General features: G+C 46.0%; 1 protein-coding gene across 3 annotated transcripts in view; it reads right to left on the minus strand.

Annotated features, from left to right (window-relative positions):
• Positions 1–12,479, minus strand: part of SUCO (SUN domain containing ossification factor) — a 159,062-nt gene that overhangs the window by 50,575 nt on the left and 96,008 nt on the right. For all 3 annotated transcript variants that reach the window (XM_040360118.1, XM_040360117.1, XM_040360119.1), the window contains 2 exons: positions 11,360–11,427; positions 6,640–6,747 (listed from right to left, as the gene is read on the minus strand). In XM_040360118.1, the coding sequence (XP_040216052.1) occupies positions 6,640–6,747; positions 11,360–11,427 (176 nt within the window). The remainder of the gene's footprint in view (positions 1–6,639; positions 6,748–11,359; positions 11,428–12,479) is intronic.

Here is a 12,479-nt window from a genome sequence, read left to right on the forward strand (position 1 = left end):
AGAGCGGCATTCATTACTATATGGGTTATATGGAGTACCTTCAGGTGATAGACACTGGCAATCTCAAACAGGAAATGCCCCTCCCTATATAACCCCCTCCCATAGGAGGAGTACCTCAGTTTTGTAGCAAGCAGTATGCCTCCCAAAATGGTCCTCAAAAAGAGGGGTGGGAGCTCTGTGTCCCGTGATGTACTCCAAGAAAAAGATTTTACAGGTAAGCTGTATTAAAAATCTCTTTTTCTTTATCGTTACATCACGGGACACAGAGCGGCATTCATTACTATATGGGATGTCCCAAAGCAATGCTTACAATTAGGGGAGGGAGAACATCTCCAAGACAAAAGGATTTAATTTAGAGGTATACTCAAATCCTAATAAATCCAACTTAGTTGAGAAAAATAATCTTAAATTTAACTCAAAAAAAGAGGAGCCCCCGGAATCCGAGGGTCTCAAACTGCAGCCTGCAGCACTGCCTGCCCGAAGGCAGTATCAGTATTCCTTCTTACGTCCAACTTGTAGAATTTTGTAAATGTGTGGACAGAAGACCAGGTTGCCGCCATTGCAAACTTGAGCCATAGAGATCTGGTGGTGTGCTGCCCAGGAGGCGCCCATGGCCCTAGTAGAATGAGCCTTTAATGATACTGGAGGAGGCAACCCTTTCAAGCCGTAGGCCTGAGTGATTAATTGCTTAATCCACCTAGAAATGGTGGATTTTGCAGCTGCCTGCCCCTTCTTGGGCCCATCCGGTAGAATGAACAGCACATCTGTTTTCCGGATCTTCTTTGTAGCTTTAAGATAGGCCTTCATGGCCCTGACAATATCCAAGGTATGCAGCAACCCTTCCTTTCTGGAAGTAGGTTTAGGGAAGAAGGATGGTAATACCAAATCCTGGTTCAAATGAAAACTGGATATAACCTTCGGTAGGAAGGAAGGATGAGGGCGGAGAACGACCCTGTCCTTATGAAAAATAAGATATGGTTCCTTACAGGATAAGGCCGCCAGTTCCGAAACTCTTCTTGCGGAAACTATGGCAACCAAAAATACTAACTTCCTTGTCAGTAAAACCAAAGGAATTTCAGCCAACGGCTCAAACGGTTGTTTCTGTAAACTTGACAGAACAAGATTTAAATCCCACGGACAAAGCGGGGATTTAACTGGAGGTTTAATACGCAAGACCCCTTGAAGGAAGGTCTTAACCAGCGAGTGGGTGGCCAGCGGCCGCTGAAACCACACTGACAGAGCCGAAATCTGTCCTTTGATTGTGCTTAATGCCAATCCTTTATCCACTCCTAGCTGGAGAAAACTTAAAACTCTATCAATGGTGAACTTGCGAGGAGGCCACAGCTTGGACTCACACCAGCCTACATAGGCCTTCCAGACCCTGTGATAAATCACCCTAGAGACCGGTTTCCTGGCTCTGATTAGGGTAGAGATTACTTTCTGAGACAGACCTCTACCCCTGAGAATCAGGGATTCAGCTTCCAGGCCGTCAAATTTAGATGCCGTAAGGCAGGGTGGAGGATCGGACCTTGCGATAGCAGGTCTGGCCTTAGAGGCAGAGTCCAAGGGTCTCCCACTACCATCCTTAGGATTAGTGAGTACCATGCCCTTCTGGGCCATGCTGGAGCTACCAGGATAACTGGTATGTGCTCCACCCGGATCCTGCGTAGCAGGCGGGGTAGTAACTGGAGCGGGGGAAACGCATAAAGAAGTTTGAACTGATGCCAAGGGCAAACCAGCGCATCGGTTCCGCAGGCCATCGGATCCCTTGAGCGGGACATGAACCTGTCTAGCTTCTTGTTGAGTCTCGATGCCATGATATCCGAGTCCGGCACTCCCCATCTTTGGCAGAGTGCTTGAAAGACTTGTGGATGCAGAGACCATTCCCCCGGCCATAGAGTCTGGCGGCTTAAGAAGTCCGCCTGAAAATTGTCCACTCCTGGAATGAATATTGCCGATATGCAGGGCACATGAGCCTCTGCCCATAGGAGAATCAAGCTCACCTCTCTCTGAGCGGCTTGACTCCTGGTTCCCCCTTGGTGATTTATGTATGCCACGGCCGTGGCATTGTCTGATTGAATTCTCACCGGGAACCCCTGCAATTTTGATGTCCAAGCCCTGAGGGCTAGTCGAGCAGCTCTGAGCTCCAAGATGTTGATGGGCAACTGCTTCTCTGGCTTTGCCCAAGTACCTTGGCGAGTGCAACCATCAAAAATTGCTCCCCAGCCCGTCAGGCTGGCGTCTGTGGTCACTATCTTCCAAGCCACTGGGCTGAAAGACTTCCCCTTCAGTAGATTCTGAGGGTCTAACCACCAACACAGACTTTGTCGGACTCTTGATGAGAGCGGCAACGGGATATCCAAGGCCTGTGGCCTTCTGCTCCATGCTGACAGGATGGCTGCCTGCAGGATGCGAGTGTGGCTCTGGGCGTATGGTACCGCCTCGAATGTGGCCACCATCTTGCCTAGTAACCTCATACTTAGGCGAATAGTCGGTTCTTTCTTGCTTAGAACCAGTAGGATTAATTCCTTGATGGCTTTTACCTTCCTCAGAGGTAGGAACACTCCTTGTTGTTCTGTGTCTAATCTCATGCCGAGATATTCCAACTGCCTTGTGGGCAGGAAAGCTGACTTTTCTCGATTTAGGACCCAGCCGAACCTCTCGAGGTATTGGACCGTGAGGGCCACTGCTCGCTCCAAGCCGGGAGACGAGTGGTCTATGACTAGGAGGTCGTCCAGGTATGCTAGGATCGTGACCCCTTGGATCCTTAGCTTGGCTAGGATTGGAGCTAGGACCTTCGTGAACACCCGGGGGGCCGTAGCCAACCCGAAGGGAAGCGCCACGAATTGGAAATGACGCGAAGCCACCATGAAGCGTAGATATCTTTGATGTGGCTGATAAATTGGAACATGAAGGTAGGCATCCTTTATGTCTATGGACGCCATGAAGTCGTCCTTTTGGAGTGTGGCAGCTGCTGACCGCACGGATTCCATCCGAAATGAGCGGACTTTTAAGAATGCATTTACCATCTTTAGGTCCAAAATTGGCCTGACATCTCCATTGGACTTTGGGATGATGAATAGGTTGGAGTAGAAACCCAGCCCCTGTTCCAGGACTGGTACCTCTACTATTACTTCCTGGGAAAGTAGATGATCTAATGCCGATCTTAATGCGGCTCCCTTCTCCGGATCGTTTGGAATCCTCGACTCCTGGAAATGAGGAGGAGGAAACTTTAGGAAATCTAATTTGTAGCCCGTGGCCACGGAAGACCGTACCCACTCGTCAGGAATGCTGGCTTCCCAAATCTCTGAAAAGAGTCGCAGCCTTCCCCCCACCTTCGTGGGTGGGGGCGCCCCTTCATAAGGTCGACTTGGGGGCTGGTTTTGCTGGTTTGCGAAACCACTGCTTTCTGCCTCTAGCAGCCTGTCCTTGTGACTTGCTGTTGAAGCCGAAGTTTGCTTTCGCAGGAGGCCGTCGATACTGCTTGGCATTAGAGGGCCCCTGCCCAGGGGAATACTGTCGTTTAAACGCAGGCCCCTGCAACTTCTTCTTAGTTGGCAAGAGAGTACTCTTGCCGTTTGAAATGGTCTGAATGTATCTATCTAGGTCTTCTCCGAAGAGTCGTCCTCCATGGAAGGGGAACCCTACCAGGAGCTTCTTGCATGGGGGCTCAGCCTCCCAGCTCTTTAACCATAAGAGTCTTCTCATATGGACAAGGAATAACGATAAACGTGACGCTTGCTGGATAGAATCCTTAATTGCGTCTACCGTAAAACATATGGCCTTAGGGACGTCCGAAAATTCTTCTGCCTGCTGGGCAGGAATAAGTTTAAGCATCTGCTTAAATTGATCCGATAATGCTTGAGCGACCCCAATCGCAGCCACAGCTGGCTGTACTACTGCCCCTGCAGTAGTGAAGGAGTTCTTAAGTAGTGCTTCCAAGCGTTTATCAACTGGATCCTTGAACACCTGTATGTTTTCTACAGGGCATGTTAACGATTTGTTAACACATGAGATGGCTGCGTCCACTGCAGGGGTAGCCCATCTTTTGGAAAATTTATCTTCCATAGGATATAGGACAGAAAATCTTTTAGGTGGTAAGAAGATTTTATCTGGCTTGTTCCAATCTTGGAACAAAACTCCCTCTAATAGAGGATGGATCGGAAACACAGCCTTGCTTTGAGGCGCCCTCAGTGAGCCCAAAGCTGAAACCGTCGATACCTGGAGATCTGGTACTGGCAAGTTGAATGCCTTATGGACCAAGTCCGTTAATCCTTGAATCCACCAGCTCTCCCTCAGGGAGACTGCCCCAGACTCCTCTGTATCCGGATCTTCGATCCCTGAACCTACTTGGTCCTTGTCCAAGAGGTCGTCCAATTCCCCTGAGGAAATGACCTCCTCTTCTGAGGGTCCGCGCTCGGGCGACGGAGATCTACTCCGTTTACTGCCCCGCATAGCTGCGGCTATCATTTTTCCCATTCTTTTCTCCATCTCTTTTAAAGAGGTGAGTAATACCTCGTCAGTGACCGTCTTAGGGTTGGACTGACCCGCGTCAGCTCCAGCCCCAGATCCCGATGGCCCCAAGGCTCCCTGTGGGGAAAGCAGCGGCATAATTTTGTCCGAGACCTCAGACTCTCTGGGGGAATCCCCACCTCTTGTACCCTCTGACCCGGATGCCATGGTACAATACCGAGGTACACCTGCTAGCTTATTGGTACTTGGGACTATAAATAGTTAATAGCCCAAACACCTGTTTGGGGGATAAAAAATGCTTCCTCTCCCCTAGATGACTTTTTTTTTTTTTTTTTTAAATCTTTTTTTTTTTTTTGCTTCAAATCCAGGAAAGAAAAAACATTCTGTCCCCCTGAGTAGTATTGCAAGAAAAACTATGAGATGGAAAAGAAACAGCCTATTCCTAGGCTTGAAAACAGTCTTCTGAAGACTGCAATATTCTTTCTGGCCACTGTGTGTCCTCGGCGCCCCGTGCTGCCGCTCTGGTCTTTCCTCCCCATTCCAAAGTATTGAATGAGCTGTATGGAACAAACAAGGAAGGGCCGCCCCTTCCTTAAGCTACTGACCCGCCCTTCCCCCCCAGCTAAACGGCGCCAATTGCGCCTATAATACGTGAGCGCGCGCCACGCGCGCGCCCGCCGACAGGGGGGGGGGGTTGGGGGGGAAGGGACCTCTCAGCTCCAGCAAACTGCAGCCTGCAGCCTGGAACCACGAGGAGGTCAGCGTTTTGCCTGCTTGTAGGCTCTGAGGAGGAAGACTGGAGGCTTGCAGGTAAGCACAGCTCTCTGACACACACATACACATTATATCACACAGGCCCCACTCAAGCTTTTCCAACACTACAAGGGAGGTCACATTTTATGGGGAATAATACACATAGAGCCATCCTTATCTTTATGATATGTGACTAGTTTGCCAGATGCAGCGCATAACTTTAGGCATGTCCCCTGTGACCCCCCAGAAAAAAACCTGCTAAGAACCAAGTTCCGCAAGTTTTCCCCTCACTTACCTGCTCCATGCCGCAGGACTTTGCCAAGCAAGAGGCCCAATCTTCCCCCATCTGGGTGGGGATGTCTAGACCTTCAGGCCCTGGGTTCCTATGAAGGATCCACTGTCCTGGGCCCATATAGCACTCTGGCAACAGAAAACATTAGGCACCCAAAGGTTTCTAAGTTCTGGGCCCAGGGTCCAGCTCTCTAAAAAGAAAAGCATTATGGGCTATACCCCAAGGGTTTGGGGTCCGGTTACTGACCACTTTAGCGCTGAGGCCTTTGGACAGAACCGGTTAGCTCACCTAATCCCAAGGATGCGGAGGCAAGCTAAACCATGACTAACACCTAAGACACTGGCGTAAAAACTGAGGTACTCCTCCTATGGGAGGGGGTTATATAGGGAGGGGCATTTCCTGTTTGAGATTGCCAGTGTCTATCACCTGAAGGTACTCCATATAACCCATATAGTAATGAATGCCGCTCTGTGTCCCGTGATGTAACGATAAAGAAATAAAAATAAAAGAAATATTGCTTGCAAGTTAAGTTATGTTGACTACATCAACTATTAACTACATTCACTAAGCTCTGGGGAATTAAAATATAGCAAAGGTAAAAATACATAACCACTATAAAAAAAGTATCATCATCCAGAAATTTAAGTATCGAGAGATTGGGTCTGAGGTCCCCAAACCAAAGAGCCAAAAGAGGGAGGGCGATTGGACTATTGCGGTATGTTATGAATGCACTGGCCCCATGTCCCTCCTGATCCCCGGTGTGACAGCAGATCAGGGATCTTCTCCTTGTGTCTGCTGCCACAATGCAAACCAAAAAAAAGGGGGCCACCTGGCCGCATCGCTCATTTACAGTCCTCTGAATGGAAAACTGCAAGGTCCAGCAATCTTTGGGGCTGTCAGCTTGTACGCAGTAAAAGCAAGCCGATACACTGACAGATGTACAGGAAACTTGCATGGCATCAGTGATCTACTGATGCAATGCTTTACAGGCTCCCAAAACAAAAAAATAAATGCACTTTTAACCTGCAAAAAAATGTGCATTTATTTTATTCTATTTAAAAGGTGAACATGTCAGTCATTTGACCCTACGTTCCAAGATATGTTATTTATACAACTTTTACCTGTCACTAATGGAAACCAGAAAATCCCTTGGAGTGGAAGAGAAGAGCTCATAGTTCGCAATGTCTAGCTGCTTTACTTGGATTGGTTCACAAAGTTCAATCACAAACCTGAAAATATATAAAATGTAAAATATTACTTGCGTATGACAATGCAAATGTATAGGAGATAAGCTACCAGACTAACTATAAATTAGGGGTGCACCGAATGGAGATTTTGGTGCCAAAGCCAAATACCCAAAATGAAGAATACACTTGCCTGAAAACTGAAACCAAAAAGACTCCTCTCTAGAAGTTGTGGCCTTGGCCCTGCCCCCTAAAGTTATCAGTGGGCATTGTGCATCTTGCCTGCATCATTTGTGAGCATTTCTTTTTGCTTCCAACTTGGTGAGTGTTAAATGCATGGACTTTATTGGAAGACCATAAGTCTGGGAATGTCCCCCTCAGACAAACAGACATAGCTACATAATATAGTACCACTGCTAGGAGAGAACAGTTCCACGTGGAGCTTTTTATACATTTTTACATCTTGTTTGGGCACTCTGGGTAAAAATAAAAAAGTGGTTGTAAACCCTACCCATTTATCACCTCAATGCATTCTATGCGCGCCCACACGGGTGCCCTGAAGGAGAGCTCTTTTCCTGACGAGTCGTGCAGGGAAGAGCCAGGAGCACCGCAGAGGAACCCCAGAAGAGGCAAGTAGAACTTCTTCCTTTTAGAACAAAAAGGGAACCTCGAGTGTCTCTTTAAGTGTGCATACCCTCTTATAACTGGGGATGTTGCTATTCAGAATTAAGCAATCACATTCAAACTCATATTAAATAAGAGTCAGTACACACCTGCCATAATTTAAAGTGCCTCAGTTTAACCCCAAATAAAGTTCAGCTGTTCTAAGTGGTCTTTCCTGACATTTTCTTAGTTGCATCCTATAGCAAAAGCCATAGTCCACAGAGAGCTTCCAAAGCATCAGAGGGAGCTCATTGTTAAAAGGTATCAGTCAGGAGAAGGGTACAAAATAATTTCCAAGGCATTAGGATATACCATGGAACACAGTGACGACAGTATGGCACAACAGTGACATTACCAAGTACTGGACATTCCTCCAAAATTGATGGAGAAGAAAACTGGTCAGTAAGGCTGCCAAGAGGCTTACAGCAACATTAAACGAACTGCAAGAATATCTGGTAAGTATGGGCTGTGTGGTACATGCGAAAACAATTTCAGTTTTCTTCATACGTCTGAGGTAGGTCATAGCGATGAGTGGCAAGACGGAAGCCTTTTCTTAAAGGGGTTGTAAAGGTAAAAAAATAAATAAAAAAAAATCCCTCAATAGCTTCCTTTACCTTAGTGCAGTCCTCCTTCACTTACCTCATCCCTCGATTTTGCTTTTAAAATGTCCTTATTTCTACTGAGAAATCCTCACTTCCTGTTCTGTCTGTAACTCCACACAGTAAATGCAAGGCTTTCTCCCTGGTGTGGGGAAAGCCTCCTGAGGGGGCGAGCAGGAGGGTCAGGACACCCACTAACACACAGCTCCCTTTCTCTATCTGCAAAGTAGAGAGCGTCCTGACTTGCCTGCTCGCCCCTCCCCCTCAAGAGGCTTTCTCCACACCAGGAAGAAAGCCCCCCATTACTGTGTGGAGTTACAGAAGAACAGGAAGTGAGGATTTCTCAGAAGAAATGAGGACATTTAAAAGCAAAATGGAAGGATGAGGTAAGTGAAGGAGGACTGCACTAAGGTAAAGGAAGCTATTTAGGGGAAAACATTTTTTTTTTACCTTTAAAACCCCCTTTTAAGAAAAACATCTAAGCCCAGCTAAATTTCGCAAAAACACATCTGAAGTCTCCCAAAATCACTAGGGAAAATGTGTTCTTGTCTGGATGAAATCGAGGTTGAACTTTCTGGCCACAACACCAAAAGATGTTTGGTACAAAGGCACTGCATTTTACCAAAAGAACACCATACCCACCGTGAAGCATGGTGGTGGTGGCGGCATCATGCTTTGGGGCTCTTTCTTCAGCTGAAACAGGGGACTTAAGGTAAAGGGAATGATGAACAGTTCCAAATACTAGTCAATATTGGCACAAAACCTTCAGGCTTCTGCTAGAAAGCTAAAACATGAAGAGGAACGTAATCTTTCAGCATGACGCCGCCACAAAGCATACATCCAAATCAACAAGGAATGGCTTCACCATAAAAAGATGCCCTCGCAAACAGATTTTGAGTGTTTTTTGCAAAATGTGGGCAAATATTGCCAAGTGAAGATATGACGTGCCGATAGGCTCATACCCAAAAAGACTGCGTGCTGTAATAGAAACCAATGGCGCTTCCACAATGTATTACTGTAGTTTAAGGGTGTGCACACTTCTGTAACCATATTATTTTAGTTTACCCCAGCCTAAAAGATTTCAGTTTGTTTTTCAACCGAGTTGTAAAGTTCATAGGCAACATTAATTGTGCAAAAAGTCCTGAAATGACTTGCTGCAGGAGAGGGAGCTAGGAGGGTTGCGGAAGTGTTTTTGCATACAGTCTGTGAAGAAAACACCCATAACCCCCACACATTACTGTGCCCAATATAGAATACTCCAGCCCACTGTCTGGGAGGAGTAAAACAAACTAAGCGAGGCAAGTTCTGGCTCCTGAAACAGGAACAAGCACTGCATAGCCTGACAACTTGTTCATAGAATGTTAAAGATGTATATTTTCTATACCATATATTTTTTATATATAAAAAAGTACACATTAAGGGTGATTTACTAAAGGAAAATCCACTTTACACTACAGGTGCACTTGCTGTAGATCTGAGGGGGACATGCAAGGAAAATAAACACAGCATTTTAGCTTGCACATGATTGGATGATAAAGTCAGCAGAACTTCCCCTCATTTCAGATCTACCCCTCAGATGTACAGTAACTGCACTTCCAAGTTCATTTGCCGTGCACTTGTAGTGTAAAGTGGATTTGCCTTTCATAAATAACCCCCCCCATTGTATGCATCAGCAGACAGGAAAGAATAAGGCAAGGCTTTTAAACCTTATACTAAACTTCAGCTTTTCAAAGAAACACACATGTCTTCTGGCAGCAGTGGAGAATTTTACACAGCGACCGCAGCTGCCTGGAGGGAGAGTACACTTGACAAGCCTTCTAATTAAAGTGATTCAGCAACTGTATAGCTTTTCAATAGCTTTCTGTGACCCTGGAGTGTGGTAACATTGGTTCGCTGATCTCCTCTAGCTAGATTGCAACTGAAAATGGTGTATAAAACATCACTTCTGGTGTCTATTGTCACTTTTCCTGGCTCTTGCACCAATGCTCAGGCTAATGGAGTGCAATTTGTACTTCATTAACTTCAATGGAAGGTGAGCGACGCAACCTTCTCTGTTAAATTTCAGCAAAAATGTAATATGTTGAGCTTATGTGCCCTAAAACTAACTTTAGTGTAGTGCTTACTGAAATGCTGCACTTGATTGATAAACAGCAAATTCAACTACCGTGTGGCATAAAAAACATTGGGGCAGATCCACATAGAATTAGATCCGCGTAGCGTATCAGAGATACGCTACGCCGCCGTACCTTACCTGGCGGATCTTCGAATCCTCAAAGAATTCGAGGCTTAAGTTACGACGGTGTAGTGTATTTCTGGCGGCAAAATTCAAATCGGCAGGTAGGGGGCGTGATTCATTTAAATGAAGCGCGTTCCTGCGCCGATTGAACTGCGCATGCTCCGTTTGAAATTTCCCACCATGCTTTGCGCGAAATGACATCGCAACGATTACATTTTTTGAACTTAGACGTGAGTTACGTCCATCCCTATTCACGGACGACTTACGCAAAAAAAAAAAAAATTCTAATTTCGACGCGGGAACGACGGCCATACTTAACATGGCAAGTCTATCTATACGCCGCAAAATACCAGCTTTAACTATACGCCGGAAAAAGCCGACTAGAGACGTTAGAAAATGCGACGGCCACGCGTACGTTCGTGGGTCGTCGTAAATCGCTAATTTGCATACCCGACACGTAAAACGACGCAAACTCCACCCAGCGGGCGCCGAAGTATTGCATCTAAGATCCGAAGGCGTACGAAGCCGGACGCCTGTCGGATCTTACCCAAATGCCGTTGTATATTAGTTTGAGGATTCAAACTAAAGATACGACGCGGGAAATCAGTAGATACGCCGGCGTACTTGCTCTGTGGATCTGGCCCATTGTAACTACCACTATTTTGTTTAGGGTCTCTGCTTACAGAAACTGGGGTTTATTTACAAAAGGCAAATCCACCTTGTACAGCAAATGCACTTGAAAGTGCAGTCACTGTAGATCTGAGGGGAAGATCTGAAATGAGTGGAAGCTCTGCTGATTTTATCATCCAATCATGTGCAAACTAAAATGCAGTTTTATATTTTCCTTGCATGTCCCCCTCAGATCTACAGCGACTGCACTTGAAAGTGCACTTTCAGTGCAAGGTGGATTTGCCTTTAGTAAATAACCCCCTATTGTATATTGTTTGGGGGTGTAAACTACTCTTCAGGCTTAAATTAATTTTTTAAATGTGTACAAAAACAAACACAAAAATGGCCCAGGCAATTAAAGGTTTAATGACTCGAAATAAGTTGCTTGTTGAAAAACCAAATCCAGCATATAATCTTACATAAATGGATAAACAGAACATATACATTGTAAAAATATGCACACATTTACCATGACAATATAGTCACTCACCAAATTTTTGTGCTACATGGGTTTAACATGTACAGGTCCATATTTTCTATAAGTATTGCAGATGTGCTCTAGAAGAAAATATTAATACATCAGGCTTTACGGTTTGCAAGTTACAGTATGTAAATGGATGTTGGTAATGGGAGACAGATTTACAACAGTATTACTGGTTGAGATACAGTACTGAACTAGCTCATCTTTAAAGTGGTTCTAAAAAGGCAAGACATTTTTTTTACCTTAAAACATTCTCTGCATTAAGGTAAAAAAGTCCCAATGGTTTTATGCAAGCCCCCCACTCCATTAATACCAACCAGAATTTTTCCTCAATCCAGCAGTGTGCCAGTTTGCAGCAGCACTCTCCCCATTCTCACTCTGTGCATCTATGGAGTGCCCCCATAGCAGCCATGTTGGGTTGGGGGCACTGCCAACAGAGCAGGAGTGGACAGCATGGCCAGGGGACCCTGACGAGGGGAGGTAAGGGACTGCTCTGCACAGTACTGTTGCACAGAGCAGGCAAGTCTACCATGTTTATTAAATTGCCTTTATAACCACCTTAAAGCAAGAACAAGTAAAAAAACAAGCATCTTTTTTAGCTGACCATAAACTGTAAAGACTGAATGAGAGGCTGGGCGGAGGCTCTAGCTTTTAAACCTATCACAGTCTTCTTCGGACTTGCCCCTCCCACTTCTTCACTATACAAATTTTAGCTCCTGCTTCCCTGACATTAGCTTGAGAAAGGAATGCGGCAGCCCTGTCATTCACTGCCAGCATTCGGAAACGCGTCGCTTGCCTGGTGACGTCATCCCCCGTCGCCCATTGGTATACCCGCGCATGCAGTGGCTGCTAGGATCACCCCGTCCACCGCAAATCAGCGGAATTCCATCAGCAGCAGCAAGACTGATCCCCTCCACCTCACAGCGCCATACCTGGGACCCGAGGAAGATACTCAACCAGACGCACCAGATGACACCCACTCCTCTCTGGAGAATTGCTCCTACATGCCTTTACTTGACCACCTAAATGTGAGTGGTTTTTAACCTGTGGCTTTGTTTATTAAATTGTTTTAAAGTATCGCACCCAGAGGCGCCTCTCTCCTTGTTTTGTCTCCTAGATCTGGAACATG

The sequence above is a fragment of the Rana temporaria genome, chromosome 7, assembly GCF_905171775.1.
Source record: "Rana temporaria chromosome 7, aRanTem1.1, whole genome shotgun sequence".
NCBI lineage: Eukaryota > Metazoa > Chordata > Amphibia > Anura > Ranidae > Rana > Rana temporaria.